Genomic DNA, 17,790 nt, shown 5'->3' with positions numbered 1-17,790 from the left:
AATGGCAGTTACGAAATGAACCTTTATTATATAAAAGGCAGAGATGTACAAAATAAAGTGCCTGTGATTGTTCTCCTGTTCTCTAATGTGCTAATTTGACAACACTGTTGGTTGACATATTGACATACTGTATGTAATTCTGTAACTGTCCCAGAACCAGACGAGAATGGAGGCCCTCCACTGGGAAAATGTACTCTCATGACAAAAACGTTGATTGGTATGAAACTAAAAAAGAAATATACCACTAAAAGATAACATAGCATAAAACATCTGCAGTACATTTGATATGACTGGGATTCATTATCTGCACCTAGTCCATTATTAATGTATATTTAAATATAATATTTAGCAGACAGTTTTATCCAAAGTGACTTACAGTCATGCATACATACATTTTCCACATCAGTGGTCCCAGGAATTGAACCCACTACCCTAGCGTTACAAGCACCATGCTTTACAAACTGAGCTACAAAGGACAACGTTTGACCCTCAACTCTCAGACTCCTGTGTTGGAAAACATTGTTTTGAACACTGCCTGTGCAGTTTATTATAACAGACAGACTTTTAACTCCTGAGTGGAGATTCTTCTGTCCTGGTCAGTCCAATAACGGAGTCCTTCTTCCCCTGAGGATAAGTGTCCAATGTCCTCCCCCCTCACAGTGCTTTGCCTTGTTGCCGCTGCTGTTTTTTTCTGTAGGTAGCGAGCATGGGCATCGCTCACTGAGCTTTCATCGTTCCATTTCTACAGTTTCTTGAATGCGTCTTCAGCAGACACCTCTGGAATAAACCAAACACACATAATGACTATTAGATTGTCAAGAACAAAACAAGCATACAAAGCATACAAATCACCTTGGGGCCTGGCTTGATCAGAAAAGGCTCTACAGTAACTTATCTTGTCCAATAGGAATACTCAATTACGTTTTCCATTTAAAAAACCTTTGCCCCCATTAGACATTTCTTTATGAGACCTGTGCTGTATATAATAAAAGAGCAGCTACAGATACAAATGGTATACAATTCTTTCTATACCAGTAAATTCATGCTCATCACCAGAGCCCATCAAACACCTGTTTGCCTTTTAGCTGCTTCCTTGTCTCCCACTTGGCCACCTCCTCTCTGGCCACGCTGCTCAGCTCATACACATCCACCTCATGGAGCTTAGGAATCATGGAAGATCACCAGTCCAGCTGGTCAAAGAGCTATGGGGGAGGGGGAGTCAGGTTAACATGCAGGAGAGATGGGGATTGATGTGTAATATGCATTTTGGGGATTGTTCTGAATTGATCAGAATATAGTCCTGGAAGTCTTTACCGTTGATGATGGATGAATGTGAACCATGGATCCGTGCCCATACATTGTGCAAAACACCTTCCCAACTGACCTGAGAGAAAACCACAACATTTCAGTTATCTATCTTGACTTTTTAATATTGCTGGGATAAAAGCCGTACCTTCTTGCCACGTTGGTGAAGTAACCAGTGCATAGATATCTCCTGAACAGCTCACTCTTATTACCATCAAACTTCTCCATAGGGAAATCTCTCTTTTGGAAACACCGACATACCCTGATTATAAATCTGTACATACACGCTCAGAGCTTCACATCATAGTTTTAGCTACACAAAAACTAATAAGATAAGTAAATAAACAAACAACAAACTGACCTGTTGTATCCGTAGAAGGATCTCTCTGAGCTGGGTCTCCACGCTGAAGGCTGACTTAAGCGCCCTCCGGTGTATATAGTTGTCTTTACATCACGCTGACGGGGTATCACAACAAATAGGTAGCAAAACAAGCTCACGTTAGATGGAGACCCATGAACATGAATGCAGTGAATATAATGTAGTTTATTAAATACATTAAGAGGAGTTAAGGTTGTATACCTGGCCTTGCACTTCTCAAACACACTGAGCAACATGGTGAAGTGATTACAGCTGCCCGTCTGCACTCCCAACTGCCTGTGCTTCTGATCTGCCTCCTTCTGCTTCTCTGGATGGCCTGCAGAGAGAGAAATGCCAAACATTTAGATTAGAACTATGATTTGGGATTATGTCTGACTGAAATCCAGTGGAATAAAACGGTAAAGGCCATGATGTATACATGTGTATTTCTGACATAACCACATCTTCATTGGCTAAACCGAGGCCTCATGCCGTTATTGTCCACCTGGTCTGATGACAATGTTCTCCACAGACAGCATGGCGGCTACAGGCAACAGGAGGTCCTCAAAGCCCAGGGAGGCAGCCTGGAGCAGGGCCCGGGTCAGCCCTGGGGCAGGAGGAACTCTACCATCAGCTCACCCAGCTGGGTTACTTTATCTCTCCTACAGACACCACACAGGGGAGGGGGATATTGATAAGAGCTAACAAGAGCTATTAAAAAGATTGAGTCGTGATAGTCATGAAGAACTGCCAGTACTGTATGTGGTAGGTTCCCTCTGTTATTGATGGTGAAAACAGCTGAATTTTGTATCCCTATGTGGTTGTAGATGTATCTGGTGGAGATTATTATAAGCAATGACAGATGTACACGGATATACAGTATGTCTATATCTCTCACCTGTCGATGGCGTCACATTGGTAAAGCCGTTTCAATGCTTCTAGGATGAACCTCTCCTCTGGATGGTCCAGGTAAGAGAACCTTAAGAGGGACACACCAAGCAACCATGGCCTCAAATGACTTGTTGGATTGTATTGTCAACCGTCAGGTTCTCCCTGCCCGGCCTGCTCTCTGCAGGGCCTCGCTCCTACAACACCATACAACATCACAGTCCTGTTCATTAGGAACAAAACAAAAGGAAGCAGACAAACAGAGACTTCCGGGACTTACTTTGAAATCAGAACCACTTCGAGGATGTCCATGCCAACCCTTGAGTTATGGTTGAGTTGCTTCACTAACCCACTGTCAACAATATACCTGCAGTGAGCAAATTACAGTCATGAAATTTGAGGCCTTGTATTCTGTGATGGATAAAAACAGCTCTATGCAGTCATGTCATTACTTTATATTTTTGATTTAGCAAGCAAATGACATGCTAAACTGTGTCTACTTAAGTGTAAAAGGGAACTCCATCTGTTTTTCTATATGTGAATGTCACAGTGAGGGGTACTCGGACAGTGCCGGAAACCTTACCAGTGGGCATAGATCTGTACAGGGGCAGGATCAGCAGCCCCTCCACTTCACGGTCCTGCACATCGTAACGGTAGTCTATGAATTCAGCCTTCTCATACAGCATGTTCACAGGCCTTCTCAATTTCAGACTGCCCTGTTATAAAAAGGAAAAAATATGAACCTGTAATCAGTACATTAATATTCTGGAGATTATCATTAGGTTTACCTGTTAGAAACACAAGGATATCTCCAGCCATCTCACTTGTGTGCACATCCAATTCCACCTTGATAACCTGTCACAGACAAGAGGTTTGTTCATACTCAAAGTTTCCCCCATATTTTTTCCCCATACATACAGTAGAGACAATATACCGTACCAGTGAAAAGTTTGGACACACCTACTCATTCAAAGGTTTTCTTTATTTTTACTATTTTCTTCATTGTAGAATAATACTGAAGATATCAAAACTATGAAATAACATATATGGAATCATGTAGTAACCAAAATAGTGTTAAACAAATCTAAATATATTTGAGATTCATCAAAGTTGCAATCCTTTGCCTTCATGACAGCTTTGCACACTCTTGGCATTCTCTCAACCAGCTTCACCTGGAATGCTTTTCCAACAGTCTTGAAGGAGTTCCCGCATATGCTGAGCACTTGTTGGCTGTTTTTCCTTCACTCTGTGGTCCAACTCATCCCAAACCATCTGAATTGAGTTGAGGTCGGGTGATTGTGGAGGCAAGGTCATCTGATGCAGACCTCCATCACTCTCCTTCTTGGTCAAATAGCCCTTACACAGCCTGTTGAAAAACAAATTATAGTCCCACCAAGCGCAAACCAGATGGTATGGCGCATCGCTGCGGAATTCTGTGGTAGCCATGCTGGTTAAGTGTGCCTTGAAATCTAAATAAATCATAGTGTCACCAGCAAAATACCCCCACTCCATCACAACTCCTCCTCCATGCTTCACGGTGGGAACCACACATGCTTCACGGCTTTTGGAACCAAAAATCTCAAATTTGGACTCATCAGACCAAAGGACAGATTTCCACCGGTCTAATGTCCATTGCTCATGTTTCTTGTCCCAGGCAAGTCTCTTCTTCTTATTGGTGTCCTTTAGTAGTGGTTTCTTTGCAGCAATTCAAACGCAAAGGCCTGATTCACGCAGTCTCCTCTGAACAGTTGATTTTGAGATGTGTCTGTTACTTGAACTCTATGAAGCATTTATTTGGGCTGTAATCTGAGGTGCAGTTAATTGCTGATTTCTTAGGCTGGTAACTCTGATGAGCTTATCCTCTGCAGCAGAGGTAACTCTGGGTCTTCCTTTCCTGTGGCAGTCCTCATGAGAGCCAGTTTCATCATAGCACTTGCTGGTTTTTGCGACTGCACTTGAAGAAACTTTCAAAGTTCTCATAATTTTCCGGAATGACTGACCTTCATGTCTTAAAGTAATGATGACTGTTGTTTCTGTTTTCTTATTTGAGCTTGCCATAATATGGGCTTGGTCTTTTACCAAATAGGGCTATCTTCTGTTTACCAACCCTAGCTTGTCACAACACAACTGATTGGCTCAAATGCAATAAGAAGGAAAGAAATTCCACAAATTAACTTTTAACAAGGCAGACCTGTTAATTGAAATGCATTCCAGCTGACCACCTCATGAAGCTGGTTGAGAGAATGCCAAGAGTAGAAAGCTGTCATCAAGGCAAATGGTGGCTACTTTGAAGAATCTCAAATATAAGATATATTTTGATTTGTTTATCACTTTTTTGGTTACTACATGATGCCATATGTGTTATTTCATAGTTTTGATGTCTTCACTATTATTCTATGAATGTAGAAAATAGTAAAAATAAAGAAAAACTATTGAATGAGTAGGTGTGTCCAAACCTTTTCTGCCAGTTCGCAAAAGCCTTATTTGGTGATTGGCTGTGTTGGCAATTTGGCATGCATACAGTTAAGCGTTTAGACTTATGCATTAATACCAGATAGGTTTTTCTTTCATTATTTTAGGCTAAATGTAGACTATATAAATTGCACAATAATTATACATTCATGGATTTTTTAAGGTATTGTTTCTCTTTATTCAACCCGCCCGCCCTTCAGCCACACAATATTTAATGAACCTAAACCCATCCGCCCCGCAGATATCCACCGGGACTGTGGGTTATGAGCCAACCTGCGCATCACCAGCTGAGTTTAAATGAGCTAAATCCTGTGGTGGTACAATCACTGAATTTATTCATTATCATACATCATACTAACAGTTGGCCTATGTCAGTAAAAGCAAGCTCACTCCCAACCTCTTTAACGTAAACAGAGCTCTCTGTATCAGTCAAACTTGGAGGTGACAGGGAAGGTTCTTCCAGGGATGCTGAAGACAGGACAGCCTCCCAGAAACACAGAGAGCTTGTCTATCTCCAGGGTGGCTGACATTACCACCACCTTCAGGGGGACAGAGCGACCCTTAGAGGCCTTATCCGGACTGGAGAGGGTCGGCTTCAACAGACCCAGCAAAATGTCCTAAAGTAAAACACATATTACACAACTGTTTACAATCTGGGATTTGTTTTTCAGCAAACCAGCAGCCCCACCACTTGCTTTGGTATATAACTGAGGGATGGAGTTGGGGATATAATCAGATTACTGTTTTGAAGTAGTTGCCTCTACTACTGACCGTGTTAAGGCTCCTCTCATGGGCTTCATCCAAAATGACCGCACTGTACTGAGACAGAACAGGGTCTGCCAGTATCTCTCTCAGCAGACAGCCGTCTGTCATGTACTTTACCAGTGTGTCCTGACAACACACACACACATCTCCTTTCAGGGACACATATTTGCTGATATACACAATACTCTAATTCCCTTTACATTTCAGCGACAATACGTAGACCTATAGAACACTTTCAAGATGCCTAACACATAAGCGTATCTAATAATTTATGTGAAGTATCACTTTGAGCAGTCTAGTACAGTGTTTCCCAACCCTGGTCCTTGAGTACCCCAAACAGTAAAACATTTTATTGTATCCCTGGACAGGCACACCTGATTCAACTTGTCAACTAATCATCAAGCCCTCAATAAGTTGAATGAGGTGTTTGTCCAGGACTACAATGAAAATGTGTACTGTTGGGTGACTCGAAGACCAGCGTTGGGAAACACTGATCCAGTAGGCAGGTGTCTTGGAGCTCTTTCACCTGTGTCGTGCAGTCATCGAAGCACACTTGATATCCAACCTCTCTACCTCTGGGCTACAGTGATGGCTGCTACTCTCCGAGGCTGGGTGATGCCAATCTTGCTATTACTCCAAAATCCTACATAATTAATACAAGTTTACACCTATCCAAACCTTTCAGACCTCTCTATAAGGGTATCTCATAGACGAATGCTATAATAAAGGGTATAGAGGCTTGGGGTCAATTTTGAATTCTGTACACAGGTCCCATGGGGAAGTTGAGTCGTTTTCCCACTGCCAGTCTCGCCAGTGATAACCAAGAATGAATTGTCTTTGACAGCCTGTTGAAGTTTGGCCTTATGTTGATATATCGGCATGTTCTTTGATTCGTCTGAATCTCCCTTGGTATGTATCCCACTCCGTCCTTTTCGACATGATGGACTCTATTGTTGTTAAACTATGCGAAGGGGAATGATGACAATAGCTGGTTCCAATAACTTATATTACACGTATACACTAACAAAGAGTAAACACATAACTGCTTACTTATATAGAGTTGTAGGTCTGACTCTCCGCCACAATATTCAAACTTTTAGGTCGTAAAGATTCCAAGTTACACACGTTTCTGTCGGCAAACGCTGAAACACAGCGACTTCCGGATACAATGCATTCTATGTTTTCATTGGTTCCTGTCGTGGCCAAATACCCTGACGTTTACTGTAAGGCGCTCCCCATGTCTGAAAAGTCCCTGCAGAAGTATTGCCTTTATGCACAATTTTCGACTATTAAATAATTCATGACAAAATGTACAATTGCATTAAAACCTGTTGAGGACAGACATTCCGCTAGCGGAACCCCGTTCTGCCAGCGGGACACCTCGCCAACAGCCAATGGGGCTCAAAATACAAAACAACAAAAATCTCATAATTCAAATTTCTCAAACAATCAACTATTTTACACCATTTTAAAGATAAACTTCTCGTTAATCCAACCACATTGTCCGATTTCAAAAAGGCTTTATGGCGAAAGCATAACATTAGATTATGTTAGGACATCAACAAGAAAAACCACACAGCCATTTTCCAAGCAAGGAGAGGCATCACAAAAAACAGAAATACAGCTAAAATGAATCACTAACCTTTGACGATCTTCATCAGATGACACTCCCAGGACTCAATGTTACACAATACATGTATGTTTTGTTAAATAAAGTTCATATTTATATCCAAAAACCCAATTTTACATTGGCGCGTGATGTTCAGATAATGTATTGCCTCCAAAACTTCCGGTGAATGAGCACATCAATTTACAAAAATACTCATCATAAACGTTGATAAAATTTACAACAGTTATTGAAAGAATTATAGATACACTTCTCCTTAATGCAACCGCTGTGTCAGATTTCAAAATAGCTTTACGGCGAAAGCACATTGTTCAATATTCTGAGTACAGAGCTCAGCCATCAAAGCAAGCTATACAGTTACCCGCCAAGTTCTGGAGTCAACAAAACTCAGAAATAGTATTATAAATCTTCACTTACTTTTGCTGATCTTCGTCGGAATGCACTCCCAGGACTCCCACTTCCACAAGAAATGTTTGTTTTGTTCGATAAACTCCATATTTATGTCCAAATACCTCCTTTTGTTCGCCCGTTCAGATCACTATCCAAAGGCAAAATGCGCGAGCGCAAAACCAGAGACGAAAAGTCAAAAAGTTCCATTACCGTTCGTAGAAACATGTCAAACGATGTTTACAATCAAGCCTTAGGGTCTTTCTAATCATAAATATTCGATAATATTCCAACCGGACAATAGCGTATTCATTACAGAGGAAAAAGAAGGAATGGCGCGCCTGCGTGACCGCGCAGTAAAGAACTCATTGGTCTCAGGCAGTCCACTGATTGAATGGGCTCTTATTCTCTCCCCAGTAACAGTAGAAGCATGAAACAAGTTTCTAAAGACTGTTGACATCTAGTGGAAGCCTTAGGAAGTGCAAAATGACCCCACAGACACTGTAGTTTGGATAGGCAATCACTTGAAAAACTACAAGCCTCAGATTTCCCACTTCCTGATAGAATTTTCCTGCCATATGAGTTATGTTATACTCACAGACATCATTCAAACAGTTTTAGAAACTTCAGAGTGTTTTCTATCCAAATCTACTAATAATATGCAAATATTTGACTCTGGGCTCGAGTAGCAGGCAGTTTACTCTGGGCACGCTTTTCATCCGAATGTGAAAATACTACTGCCCCCTATCCCAAACAGGTTACACACAAGAGTTCGATTGCTACAATGAGCCAATTTTGTCAGTCTTTTATTACAGTAAATGTGCAAATAAGAGTTGTTCAGGGGCTGAGTCACTGGCTTACTGGTGCTCTTCCATGAAGTCCCTAGGAGGGGTGAGTCACTTGAGTGGGTTGAGTCACTGATGTGATCTTCCTGTCTGGGTTGGCGCCCCCCCTTGGGTTGTGCCGTGGCAGAGATCTTTGTAGGCTATGCTCGGACTTGTCTCAGGATGGTAAGTTGGTGGTTGAAGATATCCCTCTAGTGGTGAGGGGGTTGTGCTTTGGAAAAGAGGGTGGGGTTATATCCTGCCTGTTTGGCCCTGTCCGAGGATATCGTCGGATGGGGCCACAGTGTCTCCCTACCCCTCCGGTCTCAGCCTCCAGTATTTATGCTGCAGTAGTTTACGTGTCGGGGGGTAGGGTAAGTCTGTTATATCTGGAGTATTTCTCCTGTCTTATCTGGTGTCCTGTGTGAATTTAAATATGCTCTCTTTCTCTCTTTCTTTCTTTCCCTCTCTCGGAGGACCTGAGCCCTAGGACCATGCCTCAGGACTACCTGGCCTGATGACTCCTTGCTGTCCCCAGTCCACCTGGCCGTGCTGCTGCTCCAGTTTCAACTGTTCTGCCTGCGGCTATGGAACCCTGACCTGTTCACCGGATGTGATACCTGTCCCAGACCTGCTGTTTTCAACTCTCTAGAGACAGCAGGAGCGGTAGAGATACTCTGAATGATCGGCTAAGAAAAGCCAACTGACATTTACTCCTGACGTCCTGACCTGTTGCACCATCAACAACCACTGTGATTATTATTATTTGACCCTGCTGGTCATCTATGAACATTTCAACATCTTGGCCATGTTCTGTTATAATCTCCACCCGGCACAGCCAGAAGAGGATTGACCACCCCTCATAGCCTGGTTCCTCTCTAGGTTTCTTCCTAGGTTCTGGCCTTTCTAGGGAGTTTTTCCTAGCCACCGTGTTTCTACACCTGCATTGCTTGCTGTTTGGGGTTTTAGGCTGGGTTTCTGTACAGCACTTTGAGATATCAGCTTATGTAAGAAGGGCTTTATAAATACATTTGATTTGATTTGATTCAGAACCATGGACTGCACCTCATTGGAAGCATGGGGGGAGCTCCCTAGTCTCCAGCACTACAAATCAGTCAAACATAAATACATCAATAAAATAAAACAAGAGTAACTGTGTCCCAAATTATTTACACCCGAAGAATGACAGGTCCACCAGAGACAATGGTGTGCTACAGATCACTCTTCCTCTGCTGTTCTCTCAGCACTCCCATTCACCTCCTCCCTAGGGAGAATAGACATGGGACTTATTGATAAGACATTAATCCAGAGAATGGACCTATTCCAAAGCTGTTTTGTAAACACTTCACTCATACGATAAATTATTCTGTTACAGGGCATTGAGCAGCTGGTTCCTTTGCAGACTTCTGTATCATAATGAAAGTATACCTGGGGGATAGTGTTATTAATTGACTGACATAAGTGTTTGTCCACAATAAGTTCATTATTTTCACTGTAAACAGGAGCATTCAAGCCTCTGTGCCCAGAAAGTGGTGACGAATACCGCCCAGTTACTGAAAAGTATCTAATAATTTTCACACAATGCAATTTGAGTTGTATATGAGTTAACAGGCACTCAGACTTTGTAAACTCATGGAATTTCACAAAGGAGAATGGCCTGACCACAAACCAATTGTGATGTGATGGATACTTAACTCCCTTACTGCGGACCACTGGCAGAAACACAGTCCTGTGGCTGGCACCACTGTAGGGACACCTGACAATGGAAACAAGAAGTCCTGAACCCAGTGGTTTACCATTGAAAAAGAAGTCAATAGGGATTGATTGTCTGTGAACAATTGCAATTGGCTTGTAGTTGTTGGTTTTGGTAATAAACATGTAAGAGCACACAGTCACTGGCGGTTCCTGTCAGGGAGTGTGGAAGTACCTGTAAGAGGATATTAATATTTTAAATGTTGAATAAATGACTGTGAAAAATGTTGTCTAGACATCCTCTACATTTGAGAGTACACTATAAGGAGTTTGATGACACCAGAATAGGGTCATAGGGTCTTACAGGAGGCATGTAAAGGGCTGTAAAGGGCCTAAAATTGCCACTTTCATCATGATTTTCTAAGAAATTGTTTGTGTAATACAAATGTAAAAGGCATGTCAAACATTTTCCTACCAATTAACTTTCTGTGAGAATTGCCAGAACAATTTGATACCAAAAATATTATCAGCCTACGCTAGTGTGGAATAGGCCGATAGATTATTTTTTTTATCAACAATCTGAAAGTAGGCCCAAGGAAAATAATCAATTTGACCTGATAGGGAAAGAGATCTGATAGAGAAATAGACCATCAATATGGTACACACCTGTGATTGAGTGCCACAGTAGGTGAATGGAAAGCGAAAGGTAACAAAGAGGTCAGCTCTGGTTTTGAACTGTGGCTGGAGGGGATCTGGACTGTGTCCAGGTTCAGATGGGAGAAAGTGGCATTCTGGAAGATGGTGATGAGAAACCTTGTCCTTGTCGCAGTGCCCAGGAGAACTTCTCAATGGTTGATTGTCAACCTTGTTGATTTCCTCTGAAGGGAATGTTTACAGACTGCTGATAACTGATATAATCTCACACTATAATGCTGCTGAATACATTCTTTCCACAATGCAACTTTTGCATTATATAACATTAAGGCAAATATTTTGTTACCTTACAGGATGCATTTTACAGATGAGAGGCACTCTCTTGGTGATCTCAACTTGGCCCTCATCTAGCATAGCCTTGATGACCACTGTCAAGCTGGCAATATCACATTAGAATACAAGCGAGGTTAACGTCAGCCATTATGTGCTACAGCAAAAAAAGAAAGAGATGGAATATTAGCGGAAATAATTAGCCGACTTGTCTTTTGACGAGACAGCCATAATAGGGAACAGAAAAGACAACGAACCGGTCTGTCTCTCCCTGTCACGTTCTGACCAGTAAAGGGATTATTTGTTATTTTAGTTTGGTCAGGACGTGGCAGGGGGGTATTTGTTTTATGTGGTTCGGGGTGTGTGTTTATGTAGAGGGGTGTTTGGTTAGTGTTTTCCGGGGTTTTGGGGCTATGTTCTATGTTAGTGTATTTCTATGTTCTAGTGTAGTCTTTTTAGTTCTATGTTTAGTTTATTGATTTGGCCTTCAATTGGAGGCAGCTGTTCCTCGTTGCCTCTGATTGAAGGTCCTATATAGAGGGGTGTGTTTTGTTTGGGTTTTGTGGGAAGTTGTGATTGCATAGCTGTGGTTAGTCTGTGGTCCTGTTCGGTCATATGTTTTTGGTTTTCTTAAGTGTTCAAAATAAATATATAATGAGCACTCAACCCGCTGCGCTTTGGTCCACTTACTACGATGTCCATTACACTCCCACGAGCTAGTGGCACTGAAGAGTAATATCTATTGCCCTGTAGTGTCCACCATTTTCATCTGTGTGAATTTGAATACACAGGACATTATCAATTAGCCAAAACCATTTGATTGATCAGGATTGAATACATAAGTTACTTACCTTGGACATAAATGTTAAATGGAAAATGGATGAATTGCTCTTTAGGAACGTAGAGAGACATATACCCATTATGACTACTCACAGTGTCATTTATGTCTATTTAAAGTGCAGTTCAAAGTATGGATTATATCCCTCTCGCTCCGCGCAGATTCGAGTAACAATAACAAATGATCTCTTCATCTCTGATGGTCAGCAAACAGTGGACATTGGGCCTGGGTGACCATCCACTGGTGGGGTGACACAGCTGGGGGTCGTTAGGTTTAATTGCATTGATTAGAGCCTTTCTGATTCACATTTGATGATTCATTGGTGCATGAAAGAATCTCAAACCATTGAAGCAAAATTGATTTTACTTTATTTCATATTTGTTTCACTTTCAAGACAATGTTATGTACTTTATATAAAAAAAGAAATACAACCCAAACAAAAATGAGACCAAGGTGTTGAGACCCAGTATACTCGTCATTCCCATCATTTGTTGATTTGGTTTGTATTCTTGTTGTAGATTGGGTTTTCATATTCACATTCTGGGAGAGAGTGCGAGAGAGAGAGGTCTCAATGTAAGATAAGTTATAACGATTATGATTATACAGTATGTTGTGAGGAAGAAAAAAAGCTTCCTGCAATGAAAAGGAGACAAGGCATTGATAACAAAATGCTAGAGTGCATATTGATTTGTATCAGAGGTTACTGTAAAGCATAGTGCGTAGGATACCTCTTTGGCGGTTGTCCATTTGGAATCTTCCCTCCTGGTTGGTCTCTGCCTCGTTTGCTCTTTGGTGGTTGTCGATCTGAGCTCTGGCTTGCTCATTGATCTCTGCTTGGTTTGCTGTCAGAGTTCACGACAAGTCAATGTAATTCATAAAAGGATCACTGCAAGCGAATACTGTAAATTGCTCATTAACCTCTCTAGGGTAGGGGGCAGTATTTGCACGGCCGGATAAAAAACGTACCCGATTTAATCTGGTTATTACTACTGCCCAGAAACTAGAATATGCATATAATTGTCTGATTTGGATAGAAAACACCCTAAAGTTTCTAAAACTGTTTGAATGGTGTCTGTGAGTATATCAGAACTCATATGGCAGGCAAAAACCTGAGAAGATTCTGTACAGGAAGTGCCCTCTATGACCATTTCTTGGCCTTCTACACTCTCTTTATTGAAAACTGAGGATCTCTGCTGTAACGTGACCCTTCCTACGACTCCCATAGGCTCTCAGAGGGCGCCAGAATGTTGAATGATGACTTTGCAGCCCATGGCTGAAAAACAGTAGCGCATTTGGTAAGTGGTCGATCTGAGAACAATGAGACGGGGGGGCGCGTGCACGTGAAGAGTCCATTTTAGATTTTGAGTCTTTGAACGAAAACAGGGTTTCCCGGTCAGAATATTATCGCTTTTTTACGAGAAAAATCGCATAAAAATTGATTTTAAACAGCGTTTGACATGCTTCGAAGTACGGTAATGGAATATTTAGAATTTTTTTGTCACGATACGCGCCGGGCGCGTCACCCTTCATTACCCTTCGGATAGTGTCTTGAACGCACAAACAAAACAGAGGATATTTGAACATAACTATGGATTATTTTGAACCAAACCAACATTTGTTATTGAAGTAGAAGTCCTGGGAGTGCATTCTGACGAAGAACAGCAAAGGTAATCCAATTTTTCTTATAGTAAATCTGAGTTTGGTGAGTGCCAAACTTGGTGGGTGTCAAAATAGCTAGCCCGTGATGGCGAGCTATCTACTCAGAATATTGCAAAATGTGCTTTTGCCGAAAAGCTATTTTAAAATCGGACATAGCGATTGCATAAAGGAGTTCTGTATCTATAATTCTTAAAATAATTGTTATGTTTTTTGTGAACGTTTATCGTGAGTAATTTAGTAAATTCACCGGAAGTTTGCGGTGGGTATGCTAGTTCTGAACGTCACATGCTAATGTAAAAAGCTGGTTTTTGATATAAATATGAACTTGATTGAACAAAACATGCATGTATTGTATATAACATAATGTCCTAGGAGTGTCATCTGATGAAGATCATCAAAGGTTAGTGCTGCATTTAGCTGTGGTTTGGGTTTATGTGTCATTATATGCTAGCTTGAAAAATGGGTGTCTGATTATTTCTGGCTGGGTACTCTGCTGACATAATCTAATGTTTTGCTTTCGTTTTAAAGCCTTTTTTAAATCGGACAGTGTGGTTAGATTAACGAGAGTCTTGTCTTTAAAATGGTGTAAAATAGTCATATGTTTGAGAAATTGAAGTAATAGCATTTCTAAGGTATTTGAATATCGCGCCACGGGATTCCACTGGCTGTTGAGTAGGTGGGACGATTTCGTCCCACCTAGCCCTAGAGAGGATAAAAATCTCTGACTTTACCATAGTAATGCTGTCCGAGACTTGATTGGCGCAATCTGCTCATGAGTTCTGGGGAAGGAAAGTCCATTAAGTTCAGTTACTTCTGAATGCAACATGAATACCAAGCAGGATGAAAATATTGGTATCATTGAACAAGGGAAAATGATTATAGAATGGTGACTGTTACATAAAGTGTAGCTCACCTCTATGAAACCCTCTTCTTTTCTCACTCAAATCTCTCACTGGTTTATTTTGGTATGTAACTGGTTCGTGCTGGTTTCTTGGTGGTTCATGCTGAATTCTGGTTGGATCATACTGAATTGTGGTTGGATCCTGCTGAATTCTGGTTGGATTATGCTGAATTCTGGTCGGTTCATGCTGCATTCTGGTTGGATTGTGCTCATTGTTTTCTGTTGAAAGGAGGGAAGAGAACAGTTCAAACTAGGTCCATGTAGAAAAGAAAACAACATTAAAATTCCATTCCAGTCCATTGAATGAAAATGGTAAATATAAAATAATAAACGTACCATAGATAGGTCGCTCATTGCCGGCTCCTAAAGTAAGACAAAAAACAGATGTGAGCATCAGTCTGTAAATGCACCATGACTTTGTACTGTGGTCTTGTTTTGGTAAATATAGAATTATGTAATGTTGCATAAACTTAACCACATGGACATTATAAGACTGTGTGTGTGTGTGTGTGTGTGTGTGTGTGTGTGTGTGTGTGTGTGTGTGTGTGTGTGTGTGTGTGTGTGTGTGTGTGTGTGTGTGTGTGTGTGTGTGTGTGTGTGTGTGTACGTTTTTTACCTCTCTTCTGTGTCACGTCTCTCCCAACATCATCACAACATGCAACGTCCTCAGGAGGTTTAATGGATCCTGTCATATTATACAGAATTCTACATTAATTTCATGTTTCAATCAGATTTGAAAGGGGTGCTCAAATGCCATAGAGGTAATAAAACAAGAAAAGGCACTGCTATAAGATTATCATTTTTTCAGGCGTTATGTCTTCATTGAAAGTACAAGTACATCACATTTCACAAACATATTAAGCTACTTTGAAATGTTCCACCGCTTAATGCCACATATTGGGTGGCATTAAGACATGCATGTAGGCCTGTTTAAACTGTGCAATGTACATCTTTTTAGTAGGATATGTAGCTACATAACTGACATGGTGTCACGTCTGCTCCCGCTCTTCCCCCCTGGCGCTCGAGGGCGCCAGGCTGCCCTGCATCACGCACTCCTGCCATCAACAATTACGCACACCTGCCTTCCCTCGTCACACGGATCAGCGATATTGGACTCAACTGGACTCACTCATCACCTGTTTATTACCTCCCCTATATTTGTCAGTTCCCCTGCTCTGTTCCCTGCTGATGCAGTAATTGTTTTGTCTTTGTTACCCTTGTGCTGAATCTGTTCCTGTCCCCTTCCATGTCCGTTCCTTAGTAAATGTTTGATTCCCCGTACCTGCTTCGTCTCTTCAGCGTCAATTCATGTGACACATGAGAGCAGCTTGCAAAGTTGCCCAATCAGCATCATAACAGTTACATCAGAAAGAAAGGATGCTGCTTAATGCTCATAGGAGGATTCAAATTAGCCTGAATAACTGTCAATGTACTCAGTGTAGAGTACTCTATACTATGCAGTATGCCATGCTAGCTGCTTCATCAATATCATTCCAGTACAGAAGTAAGACTGAGGGAGTCAGAAAGAGGAACATAGAGGTGCTCACGTGTCCATTTCACCCAGCAGAAACAGACACTCAGGAGCACTATGAGGACGGCCACACCACCGACGCAGAAAAACAACACTTGGAGATCTGTTCTGTCTGAAGAGAGGAAGAGGTGGTTTATTTACACGTACCTTACAGGAAACATTAAGCAAGAGGGCTGCCTGGTCTAACCCGACCAGAAATAGGTTGGCCTTTACATAAAGTGATTGTGTAAGGAAATACCAACCACATGCTGTGCATACAGAGTGCATCTCTGCAGTTTGCATACACAGTATGAAGCCTGCACCAATTATTTTGACTCATTACTGGTGACTTGAAAGGGTCCTAGATTTCCGAATACAACAGTATAAGAGATTATTGTTCTAATGTAACAATAAACTGACTTTCTCTTGATACAAATATTTGGTTGAGGTCACAAGAAAAATCAAACCTACAACTCAGGTATTGTTACAAGCACCATTCTCCAACCAACTGAGCCACTGGAACAATATACTACTGTAGATACTAGCATAGTGTTACCTTGATCAAGTTCCTCAACTTCCACTCGATGACACTGGTCATTACTGTGTAGCTCACAGCAGTAGGAACCCAAGTCTGAGGCCTGAAGGGCATCGATGCTGATGGAGAAGTTCCCCAGACCTCCCTGATTGGGGAAAGCCTTCACTCTGCCCTGCCTAGGGTCTAGAAAGTCCACCTGATAATAATACATTCATATTTTATGAACATATTATTTGAAGAGCGCTTTTCATTACATGCAGAAATTACAAAGCTGTACATTAAAAATAAGGTTAAAAATGCTTTTACAAGGCTAAAGTCTCAAAGCTAAAAAATAAGGCTAGTATTGTATATGTTATGCAGACAACTGAAGGCGGCAACAACCTTCCCAGAGGATGTGATGTTGACCAGGCTGGCACCAGAACCAGAGATCTGGTTCCACACCACCCATCCATGGCCAGGGCTGATGCCCAGAGAGGTAGACCCAAAGCTGCATGACAAGAGCACCACAGAGCCCAGTGTAGCCTGGAGGATGGATGTGTTACAGGAGTCATGGCAATGTTTGTTACCTAAAGGAGGAGTTTTGGGTTTGGACGATTATCAGGCTCATAGACAAAACGTTGCAATGTAATGGTTAAAATATACAGGCATTTTATGTTAAATTCTCTGCAGCATACATACATTTTTCTATTGTAAGCTAAAAATAGGGTTTGAAAAATTACACCATTATTTTCCTGATGCACAACACATTCACGACAGGAAGCTTCTCTTCAATTTCTACTCTCCTATTCTACATGCATTCTCTCATATCTCTACATAAAATGCTATATCTATATTATCATTATCTTAAGCACTTACCCATTGAAGCAACAGAGGTATAACATAATACTATCCAGAAAAAACAGCCATCAGTTTTGACCAAAAACATTTTCTGTATTTTAATATATGGTAGTGAGTGGTATCAGAAATTTAAGTGAAAGTATCAGGCACATACATCCAGTAGCTCCTATATGAGCAAGGTAAATGGCAAGCCTCTGCAACTAAGTTC

The 17,790-nt window shown here is 41.4% G+C and overlaps 1 protein-coding gene and 1 pseudogene across 1 annotated transcript; both read right to left on the bottom strand.

The window, feature by feature from the left end:
• Positions 1–489: 489 nt before the first annotated feature.
• On the bottom strand, positions 490–6,962 carry LOC106612754 (putative ATP-dependent RNA helicase DHX40; annotated as a pseudogene).
• Positions 6,963–12,491: 5,529 nt separating this feature from the next.
• Positions 12,492–17,790, bottom strand: LOC106612918 (uncharacterized). The gene is made up of 10 exons (XM_014214581.3): positions 17,601–17,790; positions 17,127–17,311; positions 16,767–16,941; positions 16,248–16,343; positions 15,317–15,385; positions 15,037–15,063; positions 14,713–14,919; positions 14,531–14,578; positions 12,869–12,982; positions 12,492–12,680 (listed from the first exon to the last, which is right to left on the bottom strand). The coding sequence occupies exons 1-10, from the start codon at positions 17,668–17,670 to the stop codon at positions 12,625–12,627; spliced, it is 1,047 nt and encodes a 348-aa protein (XP_014070056.1). The 5' UTR covers positions 17,671–17,790; the 3' UTR covers positions 12,492–12,624.

This window comes from Salmo salar, chromosome 09 (assembly GCF_965601325.2).
Source record: "Salmo salar chromosome 09, fSalSal1, whole genome shotgun sequence".
NCBI lineage: Eukaryota > Metazoa > Chordata > Actinopteri > Salmoniformes > Salmonidae > Salmo > Salmo salar.
The sequence above is the reverse complement of the archived record's forward strand: the minus strand, read 5'-3'. Positions and strand labels throughout refer to the sequence as shown.

What these genes read in the sequence shown, in the direction of transcription:
- LOC106612918 (XM_014214581.3), bottom strand. Translation starts at nt 17,670, where the DNA reads ATGTTTTTGGTCAAAACTGATGGCTGTTTTTTCTGGATAGTATTATGT. An exon ending in CTGCTGGGTGAAATGGACAC is followed by an intron (nt 15,386 to 16,247) that starts GTGAGCACCTCT and finishes ATAATATGACAG; the next exon opens with GATCCATTAAACCTCCTGAG. An exon ending in AGACGTGACACAGAAGAGAG is followed by an intron (nt 15,064 to 15,316) that starts GTAAAAAACGTA and finishes GTCTTACTTTAG; the next exon opens with GAGCCGGCAATGAGCGACCT.